The 17,487-nt window shown below is 34.6% G+C and overlaps 1 protein-coding gene across 1 annotated transcript in view; it reads right to left on the minus strand.

The window, feature by feature from the left end:
* garz (Sec7 domain-containing protein garz) overlaps positions 1-17,487 on the minus strand; it is a 405,451-nt gene that overhangs the window by 103,528 nt on the left and 284,436 nt on the right. The window contains exon 25 of the mRNA XM_090404320.1: positions 10,484-10,671. Within this exon, the coding sequence (XP_090260446.1) occupies positions 10,484-10,671 (188 nt within the window). The remainder of the gene's footprint in view (positions 1-10,483; positions 10,672-17,487) is intronic.

The following is a 17,487-nucleotide window of genomic DNA, read 5'->3' on the forward strand; positions in this document are numbered from 1 at the left end:
TAACTTGCTTTCATAATCTGAATTTGCTTTCCTTAGCATACAGATCACCCTTGCCTGTGCCTTGTACCTCTTGTGAGCTTGCTGATTACCTTTCAACTTGTATATTCTCCATTTTCTATTTTTGTCAGCTCTGCTTAAAGATACAGTCATCCAACTCCTACTTGATTTATCTGGTAATTAGTTTACGGAATTAACAATGCAAATGAAGTATATTAATTAAAGGTAACTTTAATGAATCACTTCTATATTTCGGCAATGTCACATTGCCATCTTCAGGAACATAAAGATATGGTATGTGCACGCAGGCACTAACACAAAGCAAATGAGGAAGAAAGCAAGAAACTAATATTGTTCCTAAAGTCCTAATGGTGCCCTCTTGCGGGCTAATTTGGTAGTCTTGGCTGTTGGGCTGAAGTTCTCATAATGTAAGTCTCCCAAATTTGGGGTAGTTTCATGCACCCAAATTTGTTGAGGTTAGGAACGTTTTTTAGAGCTGCTGAAGATTCTTTGAATAATCTTTCATATTTAAACTTGCTGCGATGAATTATTTTTGTTTTTTTCCAACGAATTTTATGGTGGGTATCTAAGGCATGGTCTGCCAGCCCAGAGTGGCTGTACTGGTGAAACCGGATGTAGTCTTTGTGTTCTGAAATCCTGATATTAGTTGTTCTGCCTGTTTGGCCAAAGTAGGACAATTTGGGAGACTTACATTATGAGAACTTCAGCCCAACAGCCAAGACTACCAAATTAGCCTGCAAGAGGGCATCATTAGGACTTTAGGAACAATATTAGTTTCTTGCTTTCTTCCTCATTTGCTTTGTGTTAGTGCCTGCGTGCACATACCATATCTTTATGTTCCTGAAGATGGCAATGTGACGTTGCCGAAATATAGAAGTGATTCATTAAAGTTACCTTTAATTAATATACTTCATTTGCGTTGTTAATTCCGTAAACTAATTACCAGTTATGTCTAACCAACGTATAAGCCTTGCTACTAGAATACCTGATTTATCTTACCAACCTTGGGTATACAATCCAATATGACTTCCTTCAAAGACCTCCTGACCACTCCACATCCATTCCCAATTGTCAACATCCTTCCATTCTTCCCTTGCAGATTTTTAAGCCATGGCTTTGCTTCAAGGTGCCTCCTAAGCTTGTCATAATTTCGCATATACTCCTTAACAAAAAAAATTTCACTTTTCACAACCTCTAAAGTTAAGACCATACAATACTCTTTCAAATCATAAATAAAGTGGCCATCTTTGGCTGGACAAATCCTCTGAAGCTAAATCCCAAACTCCTACTTCAACTGCCCTTTAACATTTCAGGTTTCATTATGGCTTTTTTTTTTTTCCAATTCAAGTATTGATATGTACTTCTACTTCTGATTGCATTCTTCTGAAATATTTTCAACCACTGTTTTCTCATTAATTCTCATATAATATTTTTTATGATGAACTAAGTCCTGTGACCTTTCACACATGAAAGGTCACAAGACTTACACTACTACAGTGCCATGTGGGCATAAGCAATTAAGGAGAAAGAAGCTGCCTACTGATATGTTTCTTAAAGAGCCAGAGGTTATATTCAGTGGAAAAAACAGTATTGGAGAGATTGTTTCAAAGAATTTAGGTGGATGGAATGAAAGAAGACAATGAGAAGTTTGTTTGGTATGTTTGGAGTTGGACATTACGAGTGTTAGCCAGTAGCTCTAGTTCTTACATGGTTAGCAAAAAGTGAAAGAATGGTAACAGCCAATTCAATGAAAGTACCTACAGAAAAGGCAGGGCAGAAACAGAACACCTATGGGAAAGTGACTGAAGTGAGTCTGTGAGGGAATGGTCACCTCTATTAAGCAGACTGTCCTCTTCTGTATATCATCAAAAATTCTTAGGGAGGTTTGGGTGCACTATCCAAAACCAGTGTAGAAACAATGTTCCAAAGTGGGTCTTATCTGAGACTTATAAAATGTTAGGAAGAAAAGAAGTAATATTTTGAACAAAAAAGAACACCAAGCTTTTTAGAGGTTGAGGAGGCTATGTATATATATGTGTGTGCCAGGATAAACTAGATGTGACAGTCAATCCAAGAAGAGAAGACCGACTGTGAATGGAAATCAGAACATTATGAAAAGTAAGTTAGTCACCTGACATGGAGAACATAATTCTACTTTTAAGCTGACAGAAAAAAGGTAATCAGAATGAATCTATGGAAAAGGTAAAACGAAAAAGGAAATGACAAAATATAATACATATAGCAAACTGGAATGTAAGAGGAATAGCATATAAAGAAATAGAATTAGACCAAATATTAAATGAAAGAAATTTTAAAATAGCAGTAATCACTGAAACAAAAAAGAAATTAAAAGGAACCATGAGAACCGAAAATTTTAACGTGATATACAGTGAAGTTGACAGAGACCAAAGAGCACAAGCAGAAGTTGTGATTTGGATTCATAACTCCCTTTCAAAACAGTTAAAACATTATAAATTATGGAATGAAAGAATAATAGAAGCTAGAATAAAATAGATAGAGGTTATTTAACAATAATTAATTTATATGCCCCAGAAGAAGGAAGTGAACACGATAATATTGAATTTTATAATCAGCTACAAAATATTTATAATAAAATAAATAAAAATGATTATGCAATTTTTATTTATTACATGGCTATATTTATGGCTATATTTAGCAGGAGACTTAAATGCAAGAATTGGAAACACGAAAATTAATAATAATATAGGCATATATGGAGAGCATACTCTAAACAGGAATGGTAAAAAATTGATTGACTTTGCAGTTTATAATAACCTAAAAACAATGAATTCTTTCTATAAACATAAAGACATACATAAATATACTTGGGCAGCAAGAGGATGGAAATCAATATTAAATTATTTTATCTTAAATGAAAAGACAAAGTTTTCATTAGATGTTAGAGTTCAAAGAGGATATGAAATAAGTAATGACTACTTCCTCATTAAAATAAAATTAAGATTTCCACCTAAATGGCTACAAGTAACAAGAACAGAAAGAAAATTTAAAACGTTTGTTTATAAAACTAGACTATTAGATGATACAAATATGCAATGGCTATATAAACAAAGAATTAACCAATATCTAGATAATATGAAGAAATAGAAATAGAATGGCTTAATATAAAAACGATACTAAATGCAGCAGCAAATGAAAGCTTAGGAAAGACCAAAAAATTCAAAGAGAAGTCAGAAAAAGACATAGAGAATCATGGAACAAATTCGTTTCTAATTTAGAACATGATTTATATAAAATAAGACCCAATGTATGTAAAATTTTGAAACACCTAAATGCAGATACTAAAGAAAACAAAATTAAACACTGAATTGAAATTAGAAGAATTTCTAAATTTCTACACAGAATTGTGGACAGATAAATATTTTAAAAAAGACAACTGGCAAACATTTAGTGAAAATGAAAAGGAAATAACTAAAGAAGAATTAGAAATCAGCCTGAAAGAAACAAGAAACGGAAAATCACCTGGAGAAGATAAGCTAGGTTCAGAACTATATAAATATGCAGGAACAAGATTCAACGAAAGACTCCTATTATTTTTAAATAAAATTTATACAACTGGTAACCCCCTAATAGAATGGAAAAAAGCAATTGTGATTCCTATCTTTAAAAAAGGTAATAGAGATGATCCTAAAAACTATAGAGGTATAAGTAAACTAAATTCCTGTTACAAAATATATAACAGAATTCTAAATAGCAAACTAATGAAATATTCCGAAAACTTTATTTTAGAAGTACAGAATGGATTTAGAAAAGGACAATCATGTATAGACCCAACCTTTTGCCTAAAATTAATAATAGAGAAAAGAAGAGAATACAATTTAAAACATGTATTGCATTTATTGACTTTGAAAAAGCATTTGACAAAGTTAAAAGAAGCATTTTATTTAACATATTAAAAGAAAGACAAATACCAAATAATATCCTAAAAGCTATCATAAGTATATATGAAAATAATCAAATACAAATAAGATTAAATCATGAGTTATCATATACGAGAGAGATAAACCAAGGGGTCTGGACAGGGATGCCCCCTCTCAGCAACTCTCTTTAATATTTACCTAAATGAAATAATAATAAAATGGAATAAAAATTTCCATCAAGGTATTAAACTTTCTCCTACTGTGAACTTAAACACTCTCCTTTTTGCCGACAACTTTTGATGACAATAATTACAAATTCTGAAGATAACTTACAGAAAGCTATTTTAGATCTAAATGAGATAGCCAAAGATTATGGTATGATAATATCAACAGAAAAATCAAAAACTATGGCCTTTGAAGGACAAGATCCAGGAAGAACTAAAACAGTAATAGATAAGAAGATCTTAGAACAGGTGAATTCATTTAACTACCTAGAATGTATGATTACATATGAAAATGAAAAAGATATAAACATAAAAATTGCAAAATATTTAAAAATAACAGGTGTAATTAACTCTATATTTAAACCAACCTAGTTCAGAAACAAACCAGACTAAAAGTAGACAATACATTAGTCCTACCAGCCTTATTGTATGAAAGTGAAATCTGGACAATAAAACAAAAAGACAAATGAAGATTAATAACAGCAGAAATGAAGTTTATGAGAAAAACTGCAAAGTATACTCCATTTGATCACAAAAGAAATGAAGAAATTATGAAAGAATTAAACCAAGAATCAGTAATAGAAAAAATTAAAAAATATAAACATAAAATGGATGGAATACGTTCAAAGAATGAAAATAGAAAGATTACCAAAACAAGCCCTTAAAGTACAAGCCATTAGGGAAAAAAAAAACCAGGACGTCCGTCCTCTTAAAAGATTCAATGATGACTTCTAAGGCTAGAACAGGCAAGCTAGGCCTAAATCCTTGATATGCATGAAGATGAAAAGTAAGAGAGAGTAAACTAGGATCTTCTTACAGGTAATAAGACAGGCCTGAGTTTTTATGGCATTGAAATTTACTAATCGCATGGAAAGGCTTATGTGTTCGTAACACATGTTGATTGGATTTTCACGGTATAGATACGAACACAGATTGATAAGAAAATAAATATTTATTAACTTTGAAAAAAAATCAAAAATCCCCCCCTCCACTATTCACTGCAGAAGACTACACTATCACCATCCCATACATTAAAGGCACATCTGAAAAGATATCTGGGGTGCTTAATAAACACCATCTATGCACTGTATTTAAACCACATGTGAATTGGCAACTCTCATCTGTTCACCTAAGGACAGATTCACTCCTTTATCATGTTAGATCCTGAATGGACGAATTATAAGAAATTATTCATTCAGAATCTAACATGAGAATTCTGGCTAACTTAGATAATACCTGCTCACCAGTAGAAAGTTCTGATTTGTTGTATAGGAAATTGTGTAATAGTACATGAATTGTATCAGAAATATTTATAGTCGAAAACTAAACTGGAAAATTATCAGATTTATGAATGTTTATAAAAAAAGGAAATAGTAGTTAAATTTTGTCCTATTAAGCTGTCTGGAACTTCGTAAATCGCCAGACAGTAAAGAGCACCAGTGCAAAGGTCGCGTCCGAAACGCACGTGTCAGCCGTAATGCCGCAGGGTACTGCATATGCGAAAGATGACGCGCAAGCACGCTTCCCTAGAAGATAGCACCTAATGGCAGTAAGGAAATTGAGGATCATCCTGAGGACATAAAAATTAAGGGTTGTGCGAAAAAGAAGAGAGAGAATATAAGGCAATACGCACCATATTCCGAGGCTTTTTGTTCCCGACTTCACCTCGAGGATTCCTGACCAGTGGACGGAAAAAGGACCAGCCAGGGTCCTATGATGTTGGACAGTGGGCAGTCGTTCTGAGTATGCTGAACAAGGTCCCACGACGAGCCGCTTACAAATCATCGGCCTACGGAGAAAATGTGCCAGTCGCTGGATGTCTCATTCGATGAGGAGGGGAGATAACCCTCAGTCGAGGCAGTAATAAGTTCCAGTTTGGAAAATATAGAAGGGATGATGTAACCATAACCCAGGCGCCGAGATAACCGATTGAAGGATGACCCGAACAACACGTGGCAGTTAACAGACCTTCGGAAAGAACTGGGTAATGTAAAGACCTTTGCTGTATGTTTTGAAAGAGATAGAAATTATTAGATTAAGTTATATGGACAATCAATAGAGGACTCTGATAAGAATTCGTAATTTGAGATCACATAATTCTGTTGAACAAAGAAATGTCTGGAATGAATCTATATAGTTGCATGTGACTGAAATTATATGCGTATTTGTATTTAGTGGATGACCTTTATCAGATAGTAACAAGTTGTATAAAATGTCTTTAAGAGTAGCATGCATAAGAGAATTGATTTAGAGTAATATCGTCATTTAGTTCTATTGTTTGGTATGACTAGTATTGTGATTTAAGTGCATTTTGATAAGTTTAGCATTGTGTAACTAGCATAACATGAGATATTAACCTAGTAAGAGATTTGGAAGTATTAGTATTTTAATCCAATTTTAGTTGTAATTGTAATTTGATCCAATAAACATGTTTTGTTGGATATACCTGACTCATGCCTGAATTCGAGATTTCAAATTACCACTTGCAAAAATTAGAACCATAGCAGGAGGGATTCTGATGAATGTGTTTAAGTAAATAGATCATTGGCCACAATTGCAATTAGTACCAATATCTATTTAGAGTGTGTTAGAGTGAATGCCAACCAATCTAGGAATATTCCCTGAACCTGAATAAACTCATGTTATAGGATACTGGCTGGCACAGCATAAAAATATAAATTTGCCAGTGCACATAAAGAAGTATATAAAGGAAGAGTTTGTAAGACAAATAAAATAAGTTAAGATTAGATAATAGGATATAAATATATAACAAATGGTCATTTTAACAATCACATCCAGGAATCTATGAAGTGCCCTGTTCATGTCATCGAGCCTATTATGGACAGACAGGAAAAACTGTAGACATCTGCCTCGGTGAACACAAAAAATATATCCGGCACTTTCACTATGGAAAGACAGGTCTGGCAGACCATGCTTTGGATATCCCTGCACACAGGATCATTTGGAAGAAAGCAAAAGTACTGCACAGAAGTTTTTACAAGTCAGAGGGGTTGTTTCTGGAATCAACAGAAGCCCTGAAACATACTCCAAACCTCAACAAGTATGGCTGTATAAATCTACCAAAGATTTGGGAGACAGTCATCCTAAGACCAAATTAATGTGTTTTTTTTTTTTTTAAAACTTAGATGGCACCTGATTAGGACTTTAGTCTTTGTGTTGCATGCTACAATTACTCATACTAGTCCCACTGTTACACCGGATTGTTGTCTCGCAACTGTAACAAACTTTGTTTGTATGCTCTGAAGATGCTAGATATAATACCAGCGAAATATTAGCGTTTAAGTTAATAAATAGTTATTTTCTTATCAATCTGTGTTCGCATCTATACCGTAAAAATCCAATCAATATAAAATTTACTAAGTTGTCTTCACCCGATTTGAGGATATTGAGAAGATAGTGTTTCAGTCTAGTTATGGAAATTCTTGAAACAGCTATCATTTAAGTACTACAGGGTTTCTTGAATGATGAAGAGGAATGAAGAGTACTGTCATCAGCAAAACTGTGAATAGAGATTGGAAGTCAGACAGAGAAAGTCATTGATGTAAAGGAAGAAGACCATAAGAGTACAGAACCCTGCGGTACTCCAAACACTGACAGAAAGGTCTGATGAGATGAAGCCATACCATGACATACAATGAACGACCAGTGAGGAAGCTGACAATCCAATCACAGAGTTCAGGAGAGAGGCCTTAAGATGGTAGCTTTTTCAGGAGGCCTCAATACCAGACATGATCAGCATTTCAAATATTGACAGTGAAAACACAGGTTTCTCCAAATATTTCCATGGTCTGTGCCCGAAGGTGGATGAGATCGGTAAGGGGATCAGTTGGAGAATGAGAATGGCAAAATCTATATCGGTGATCACCAATTAATTGATGAGTCTCCATGTAGCAAAGAAGCTGATTGTTGATAACCTTTTCCATCACTTTTAAAAGCCCTGAGGTGAAAGCAAAGGGACAATTGTTAGATGTCCGACTTTTTCCTCTCTTGTTTTGAGTACAGGTTGGATGTAGATCTGCTTCTATGCTGTTGGGTAGATGTCAGTAGAATATGAATATGATAGCTTATGTAGGCAATACAGGATGAGTGTTAATTCGGAGGCACAAGTCTTGAGCACAACTGGTGGAATACTATCTGGACCAGGAGTCTTATTAGTATCAAGATTAATCAGGGTTTTCCTGATGTCCTTTTGATGAAAGTTCTTACCAAGTTATTACTCCTGACATTCAGAATATCTTTATCTTCAGTTTTATATCACCTTTATCATCTGATTCCTTTTACAGTACTCCATTTCCAAGTTATTTTGATAACTTGCTGACTAATGTTAGAACTTTTCAATTTGATTTCTTCTTTTCCTGGAATGCTAATCATCTTCTGTGAGGTTTACTATTATCTCACCTACAGCAGATCTGATTTTTCCCATCTACAGGAAACAAACACCAAACATCTATTGAAATGGAAGATATATTCAGTAGATTTCCATCATCTAATCTATCTAGTCAACAGTTTGGCTAGATAGATGATGGAAATCTACATTAAAACTCTCAGAAATTGAGTCTATGTTGTCTATTCTGATGAGGATATATTAATACCCGAATCTGATCAGATACAAATATAATCTGTTTAAATGGCTATAATGCATCCACTATTACCGAATACTAAATAGCCACCTGCCAAAACAGCCCTGTGATGTAAATCAAAACATGATAATTTTTCCAATATGTCGAAAATATTTCTGAAAGATTTGCTTATATTTTAAAAAAGTCCCGTTTATACTTCCTCCTTTTGTTTTCAAATACATTTCCCCCCTTCAAAAAGGACATCCTTGGTTCCTAAGATAGACTGCATTCTTGTTCATGTGGCTTCCAATACTATGTCAAACTGGGCCTACAGCTGAGGTTTGTTAGCCATGAAGAACAAGAATTAAATCTGGTTTCCATCAACATGGTATATCTGGATTAGATGATAATGACTTTAATACAAATCACTGTATTAAATGTAGAACATGACACTTCGTCACAGTGTGTTTTTAAATTTGCAAGATTACTCAAAGAAGCCTGTGAAGATTTTCTACAAATTTCTCAACAAAGCCAATTCCAAGTGAATCTCTCTTTCTCAGGTATTCTAGTTCTGTCCTGAAAAATTACCATGACATTTAATAAACTTTGCTATAAATATTTAAATAGCCTATGTAGCTCAGTAGAAGTGGCGTTTGCACTCTATGGCACTTGACCACATGAAGAAAGACTTACAAGTTCATGTCTAGTCACCGACTGGAGGAATATTTTTTTAAGCCATTTTTCAATCGGTTCCTGAGTTAGTCGATCTTTGGCATAGGCAAACGGGTTTTTTTCTCCCGGAAATTCTTGTTTTTCATCCCGTAAACTCAAGAAAATAGGCCATCGAGCCAACACTATTTTCAGACATTAAAAATATTGTGTTAGGGTTAGGTTGAACTGCTCACTCCATCTCCAAAAGTTAGATAGGACTTAAATGGCCTCGCCTACTCCCTATATACGGGAACAAAAAGACGTTAGCTGATTGATTTTTTTGATAAATATTTAACAAACAATGGTGTTATTATCACCTAAATATAATTTTTTAACTGATTCAAACTGTTACCATTCAGTGAAAAAGTTTCATAAATAAACTTTAATTTTTTCCTCAACATGTTCCCCATTACCATTCAAGTGCCACATATTCTACCCACTACTTTTGCCAACAAACATTCTATGGAGACAAGAAATTATAGTCATTTTAATCTTTTACACCCAAGAATAAGAAATCAAGGTTTGTATGTGAAGCATCTTCATGACTGCTCTACTTGTATACAGAGGCTGCTTGTATACTGATTTCACATCAATTGCCTCAGTACTCCATGATGCAAAAACATTATGGAGAGGCCACTACTCAGAACAGTTTCAACCTTTATTGAGGTCTCATCAGTAGGAGCTAGAAAGATAGCAAGGTTAAATCATTGCAGAAGTCATATTTTCTATATACAAATAGTAAAATGATCTATTACCATATTATTATTAAATAATGCTGCAGCATATTCAATATTGAATACAAAGGCCTCTTATACATAAATGAAGTCAACAAAGTATTTTATTAACATTATATCTTCATTGTGATGATAGAAGCAGCATTTTACATTCTTTCTGTTTTCCAAACATCATATACTTTTGCTAGTATAAGACAAGAAGGGAAAAAAATGCTGAAGGGAGGAAGCTGAATCTAGGTAAATACAATGCATGTGTGTGTGTATATGAAATTCTCTATACTGAATGGTTTGAGATAGGATACTACCCTCCCACTCACCAAAAGCCAACCTCCAGTGCTACCTACACTCTCCTGGCTGGCACGTTGACTGTTGCTACTATGCTTTGGTGTACTTCCTATCCCTTGACTCTCATAGATTTCACTATCAGAAGTGTACCCTCTGTCTGAGCAATAACCAGAATTTTTAGCCTGACAAGATATGCTTACTTCGCTATCTGATTGTGCACCTAAAAATAAAAATAAAAAAAGTTAACCTAAAATTTGAGTAAATACTGAATAAAATTAAATTATATGAAATATGATACTATGGAACATAAAATTACAGTAATTTACATATCTAACTGCCTCAAAAACTGAGATAGAAAGGTATGTCCCTATTTTCAGCATGTATAGAACATTTATTGAGTTCTATACATGCTTAAGACAGGGATATATGCCTTAAGTTAGTGATGAGTCTATATATATATAGGGAAAACTAGGGAACAACAGGGGTTTTAGTTTCAAAATGTTTAACACAGAATTTAGCTACACTCTAATCACAACTGTAAACTTTTGATAGATTCAGATACTTATTTCAATAGTTCTCTAAATGCAACCATCACTAATATAGCTGAATTAATTTTCTTATACTGATGTTCTGCACCATTCTCTCATAAGGCTGCCCATCTTCTCTGTGAGTCCTCGTATTTTCCTCATTCAAAAGTCCTTCAAAGTATATTCTCCATCTGTTTCTTATATACACATCCCTCCTTAATACTCTTCCTCCAGAGTCTTTGATCTGCCTCACAAGTAAGATGTCCTTTGATACCTTATTTCTATATTTTGCCAATTGATAAATTTTTCTCTGTCCTTCCTTTGTTTCTAATTGATCATAAATTAGCTAATAAATTACTACATCAATATTATCAAGAAATGGAATTTATCATTTTATGGAGAGTGAGGAGAGGACCCATGAAAGTTTAGAAAGAACCTTCATTGGAAAAAAAAAAAAAAAAAAAAAAACAAGAAGCAGTGAGAGGCAGATTTTTTTCCTGTCATAAAGCATTATGGGAATGCAATGAATTGCCTTATAGGTGGTAAGTGAGGTAGTGTGAATTAATTCAAGAAAAGTTATGACGGTGGTGCTGGTAATATGTGGCCTTCCTTGATGAATCCCTGACTCCCTGGACACACTATCAAAGTACTATCACTGTCATGTACATTTTGATGTTGAAAGTTTATTTTTCACTTGGTTAGAGTATAATAAATTTAGTTTAATCCTTTATCCAAGTGTGAGCAAACAAAGTTTGCGCCTGAAAGTATCTTCAGGACTGGGGTAAGGTGGTACAACACCAGGGCAACTCGTTGCAAAGGTGGAGCAAGCTACCAACACTCCTGTCTCAGTATCTCCTATAATGCAAAACACATCTCCTTGCGGATATGTCTAATGTTATGCATTAAGGAAAGGGCCACTACCCAGACTAGTTTCGACCTTTATTGAGGTCTCTTCAGTGGGAGCCTTACCCCAGTCCTGAAGATACTTTCAGGCACAAACTTTGTTTGCTCACACTTGGATAAAGGATTAAACTAAATTTATTATACTGTCATGTACACTTGTACATGACAGTGTCACAGATGTGACTTAATAATAATAATGATAATATTTTGCTCGGCCACCAAGACATCTTCACAGGCACAAATAAATACACCAAGTATGTGCATACTAGCAGGATGGCAAACACAGACTGAGTGAGAGGACCTTACAGTCCTAACTGGTGCCCTCTATGGATGCAGTGATGGAATCTTGCTGAAGGTCTCACAATGATGATCTCCCAGATCCTTGGTAAAGTGAGGGAGCCAAATTTATTAAGATTTCAAATGTTGTAATACTACTGTGGCAGATTCTAGAAATAATCTCTCAGATTGATATCTGCCTCTGTATAAAAGGGAGATTTAGTTCCACTGAATCTGGTGTTTTATATCTGTAGCATGGTCAGCTACTCCAGAACAGCTGTAGTATAGGAAACAAAAAATAGTTCCTGTGCTCCTCCATATGGATATTCACTGTTCTTTCTATCTGTCCAAAGTAAGATAGTTTGCAGGTGCAAGGGATGATAGATCCCAGGATGGTCTAAATAAAGCAGATGGTGGTATGGCTTGAATGAAGTTTATATGTGATATCTACTTTTTGGTATGCTTGAATGAAGTTTATATGTGATATCTTTTTAAAAACATGAAATTTTTTCTAATGTATTCTAGATGTAGGGAATGGCAATGGATATTTTATGTTCTAGTGCAGAGAATTCTGCTGAATTTGCAAAAGGGAAAGAAAATGGCTAAAAAGTGTGACTGACTTCTGCAAAGAAACTAGCATGGTCCAAGCAAATGGTTCTGCCTCAGTTTGCTAAGGCATTTATAAACCATATTGCTGGGATGCGTGGAGATGTCACAGGAATCAACGAGCTGCAAGTAAAAAAAAAAAAATAAGAAGAAGAAATACAGATTACTTATGTAAAACTAACTTTTTCCTTTTACTTCTATCTATAGAATTAACAACCAATATGTTAGGAACAACTTCAGCATGATTTTCAAGATGAAATAACAGTATATGCTTACATGACAGGATTGACAATGCAGATATAGAATCATAAGTTGTAATGCAGTGCTTGAAGATGAATATACTGCTCTCAGAAACTATAATTTATTTACTGAGATAAAGAGTCAATAGGCTTCACTTCAGCAAAGTAAATTTATTCAAATTAAGTGGATATTGAATCCAACATTATTTCTTAGCCGAATAAGAAACTCAAAGATAGAAAATCTATCTAAGAGTTTCATGCCGAATATAGAAAACTATAAAAGTTCGGCGAGTCCAAGCGTAAGCCAACAGGTGGTACATGCTGGGGCAACTCGTAGTAAAGGTGGAGTAAGCTCCGAACTTTTATAGTTTTCTATATTCGGCATGAATATAGATAGACAGATTTTTCTATCTTTGAGTTTCAATATCCACTTAATTTGAATAAATTTACTTCACCGAAGTGAAGCCTATTGGCTCTTTATCTCAGTAATTTATATTAGTGCACTTTTTGGCGACTCATATAGTAAAGAAATAAGCTTTGTATTACTGCAACCTCAGTATTTACATCTAGGTCTACCTACTCAGTGACGAGAACTCAAAAAAAGGTCGAAACCGATCTGGGTAGTGATCTTCTCCCATAATGTCTAATAGCATACATCTCCTAGGAGATGTGTTTTACATTATGGGAAAATATTAAGGACAGTGATCGGAGCTTACTCCATCTTTACCAAGAGTTGCCCTAGCATGTACCACCTGTTGGCTTACACTTGGACTCGTCGAACTTTTATAGTTTTCTATATTCGGGATGAAACTCTTAGATAGATTTTCTATCTTTAAGTTTCTTATTTGGCTAAGAAATAATGTTGGATTCAATATCCACTTAATTTGAATATAATTTATTTAATAATGGCTTTCACATGGATTACTCCTCCATCTTCCTTGACATTTTTCAACAAGGTTCCCATCATTCTCTATATACTTTTACCATCACTGAGTGAGATGCTGTATGCTCACACCAAAAGTATTTACTCTGCCAATACAGCTCTTCACGAATAGCTTGTTTCAGCAACTCACTTTCTGCAGAATGGTATCCTTGGAGTGTACCCCTAAGAAGGCCAAATAGGTGGTAGTGTAGACTATCTGTATATGGATACATACAGATGTTCTACAGTGGTTAAAGTTTCAATATTGTTTTTATTTATGTAAATTAGTGTATAAAGAGTTTTCTGTTTTCAAATTTAAGAGTTTGTTATTATGCTTAAAATGCTAAATATGAAAATACTTAATCCACTGAAAGTATTAAATTTTACTGATTTCAAGCAGAGTGACACGAGGATAACACATACTGATAGCGGCTTCTCTCACTTCATGACAGAAATGAAAATGGTATGCATTCTGGAGCATGCACGAGTAAAAAGAACATGGAAATTAGCACAAAGGCTGAAGGGAGAGAGAGCTGTTGAGAGAGAGAGAGAGATCATCATCAATCTAAGTCCTTATCGCTAAGGAGAGTTCCCTCTTGCAGATCATATTATAGAGATGTGAAGGAATTTTTGTATATATTGACAATGCAGATATAGAATCATAAGTTGTAATGCAGTGCTTGAAGATGAATATACTGCTCTCAGAAACTATAATTTATTTACTGAGATAAAGAGTCAATAGGCTTCACTTCAGCAAAGTAAATTTATTCAAATTAAGTGGATATTGAATCCAACATTATTTCTTAGCCGAATAAGAAACTCAAAGATAGAAAATCTATCTAAGAGTTTCATGCCGAATATAGAAAACTATAAAAGTTCGGCGAGTCCAAGCGTAAGCCAACAGGTGGTACATGCTGGGGCAACTCGTAGTAAAGGTGGAGTAAGCTCCGAACTTTTATAGTTTTCTATATTCGGCATGAATATAGATAGACAGATTTTTCTATCTTTGAGTTTCAATATCCACTTAATTTGAATAAATTTACTTCACCGAAGTGAAGCCTATTGGCTCTTTATCTCAGTAATTTATATTAGTGCACTTTTTGGCGACTCATATAGTAAAGAAATAAGCTTTGTATTACTGCAACCTCAGTATTTACATCTAGGTCTACCTACTCAGTGACGAGAACTCAAAAAAAGGTCGAAACCGATCTGGGTAGTGATCTTCTCCCATAATGTCTAATAGCATACATCTCCTAGGAGATGTGTTTTACATTATGGGAAAATATTAAGGACAGTGATCGGAGCTTACTCCATCTTTACCAAGAGTTGCCCTAGCATGTACCACCTGTTGGCTTACACTTGGACTCGTCGAACTTTTATAGTTTTCTATATTCGGGATGAAACTCTTAGATAGATTTTCTATCTTTAAGTTTCTTATTTGGCTAAGAAATAATGTTGGATTCAATATCCACTTAATTTGAATATAATTTATTTAATAATGGCTTTCACATGGATTACTCCTCCATCTTCCTTGACATTTTTCAACAAGGTTCCCATCATTCTCTATATACTTTTACCATCACTGAGTGAGATGCTGTATGCTCACACCAAAAGTATTTACTCTGCCAATACAGCTCTTCACGAATAGCTTGTTTCAGCAACTCACTTTCTGCAGAATGGTATCCTTGGAGTGTACCCCTAAGAAGGCCAAATAGGTGGTAGTGTAGACTATCTGTATATGGATACATACAGATGTTCTACAGTGGTTAAAGTTTCAATATTGTTTTTATTTATGTAAATTAGTGTATAAAGAGTTTTCTGTTTTCAAATTTAAGAGTTTGTTATTATGCTTAAAATGCTAAATATGAAAATACTTAATCCACTGAAAGTATTAAATTTTACTGATTTCAAGCAGAGTGACACGAGGATAACACATACTGATAGCGGCTTCTCTCACTTCATGACAGAAATGAAAATGGTATGCATTCTGGAGCATGCACGAGTAAAAAGAACATGGAAATTAGCACAAAGGCTGAAGGGAGAGAGAGCTGTTGAGAGAGAGAGAGAGATCATCATCAATCTAAGTCCTTATCGCTAAGGAGAGTTCCCTCTTGCAGATCATATTATAGAGATGTGAAGGAATTTTTGGAACGAGTTATAAGAACATTCCATTAGTATTCATTTTTCATAATGAAAGAAGTTTAAAAGTATTTAGCTGTTATGTTATATAGGTAACTGAATAACAGTTGCAGAAGGAAATTTTGGAACTTGATAAATGAGGTTTCTCATATAGAGGGTGAAATGTTTATTAAATATTAAAAGTTCCATTAGAACAGTAATGATTTAATGATATAATGAGTTGATTTTTAAGTGTTCAGTTATTTTTCTTGGAAATCCTTCATACAGGAAGAGGAGAAAGAACAAACGTTTTGTATGATTTTTCTAGAAGAAGCCATTAAGGAGGAATGCTAGACAGTGTTTGAATTTGACGATTTTACTATCCAAATTTGAACTTTCATCTTTCTAACTAAAAAAAAAAAAAAAATCAGCTAACGCCTTTTTATTCCCGTATATACGGGAGTAGGCGAGGCCATTTAGCCCTATCTAACTTTTGGAGACTGAGTGGGCAGTTCAATCTCCACTGGTACCCAATCAGAGACAGATGGCCCAAGGCTATCACTAATTAAGCGGTACGCAGTGAAGAGAGACGGCTCAAATGTGCCGCCATCTCGTGGTCTCTAACCCTAACACAATATATTTAATGTCTGAAATAATGTGGGTTCTACGGTCGATTTTCTTGAGTTTACAGGACGAAAAACCCGAGTTTCCGGGAGGAAAAACCTGCTTGCCCGTGCCAGAGATCGACTAACTCGGGAACCGGTCGAAAAAAGGCTTAGAAAAATTTCCTCTAGTCGCCGACTAGACTCGAAACCAAGACTTCCTTCGTGCGGCCTAGCGCGATGGTGTGCAAACGCCACATCCACTGAGCTACACAGGCTCTCTCTATTCTTTCTAACTAAGAATAGGAAATCTACAGTTATTTTCAAGATAAAGATAAAGTGCTTCCAGAAAAGAACTATTTCCACTGAAGAAATAGAGAGATTATTTCTTCCAAAAGTTCAAATGCAGTTAAGAAACAGGATGTTCTTTTTAGCTGGCAAATTTTGAGCTCAGATAAGATGCGAGTTATTTATCTTGATAAGCATGTTATTTTTGACCACAAAACGAATGCAATAAAAATAACTAACACTGGATTTATTGGTTGTAAAGATTTAATACTACTAGTCACCTACTAGTTTTGCCAAATAAACTAGTAGCTTCATTTGGGTTTGGAAGGATACAAATATAAATAAACAACAAGCTTTGATTATGAATCAATACATTACTTAAAAAATATCAAATGCGTAGGAACCGTTACACAAGTACAATAGAAACACGTGGAGCGTGGATGCCGACACATAATCAGTCACTGTTCAGCAGGTGCATCTGATAGTTAGCAGAGAAATTAAATAAACTCTGATATGTTTGGAGATATGATGAGCAACTTCCAAATGTCACACAGA

This window comes from Typopeltis vanoorti, chromosome 14 (assembly GCF_054136105.1).
Source record: "Typopeltis vanoorti isolate ZY-2024b chromosome 14, IOZ_Tvanoo_1.0, whole genome shotgun sequence".
Lineage (NCBI taxonomy): Eukaryota > Metazoa > Arthropoda > Arachnida > Uropygi > Thelyphonidae > Typopeltis > Typopeltis vanoorti.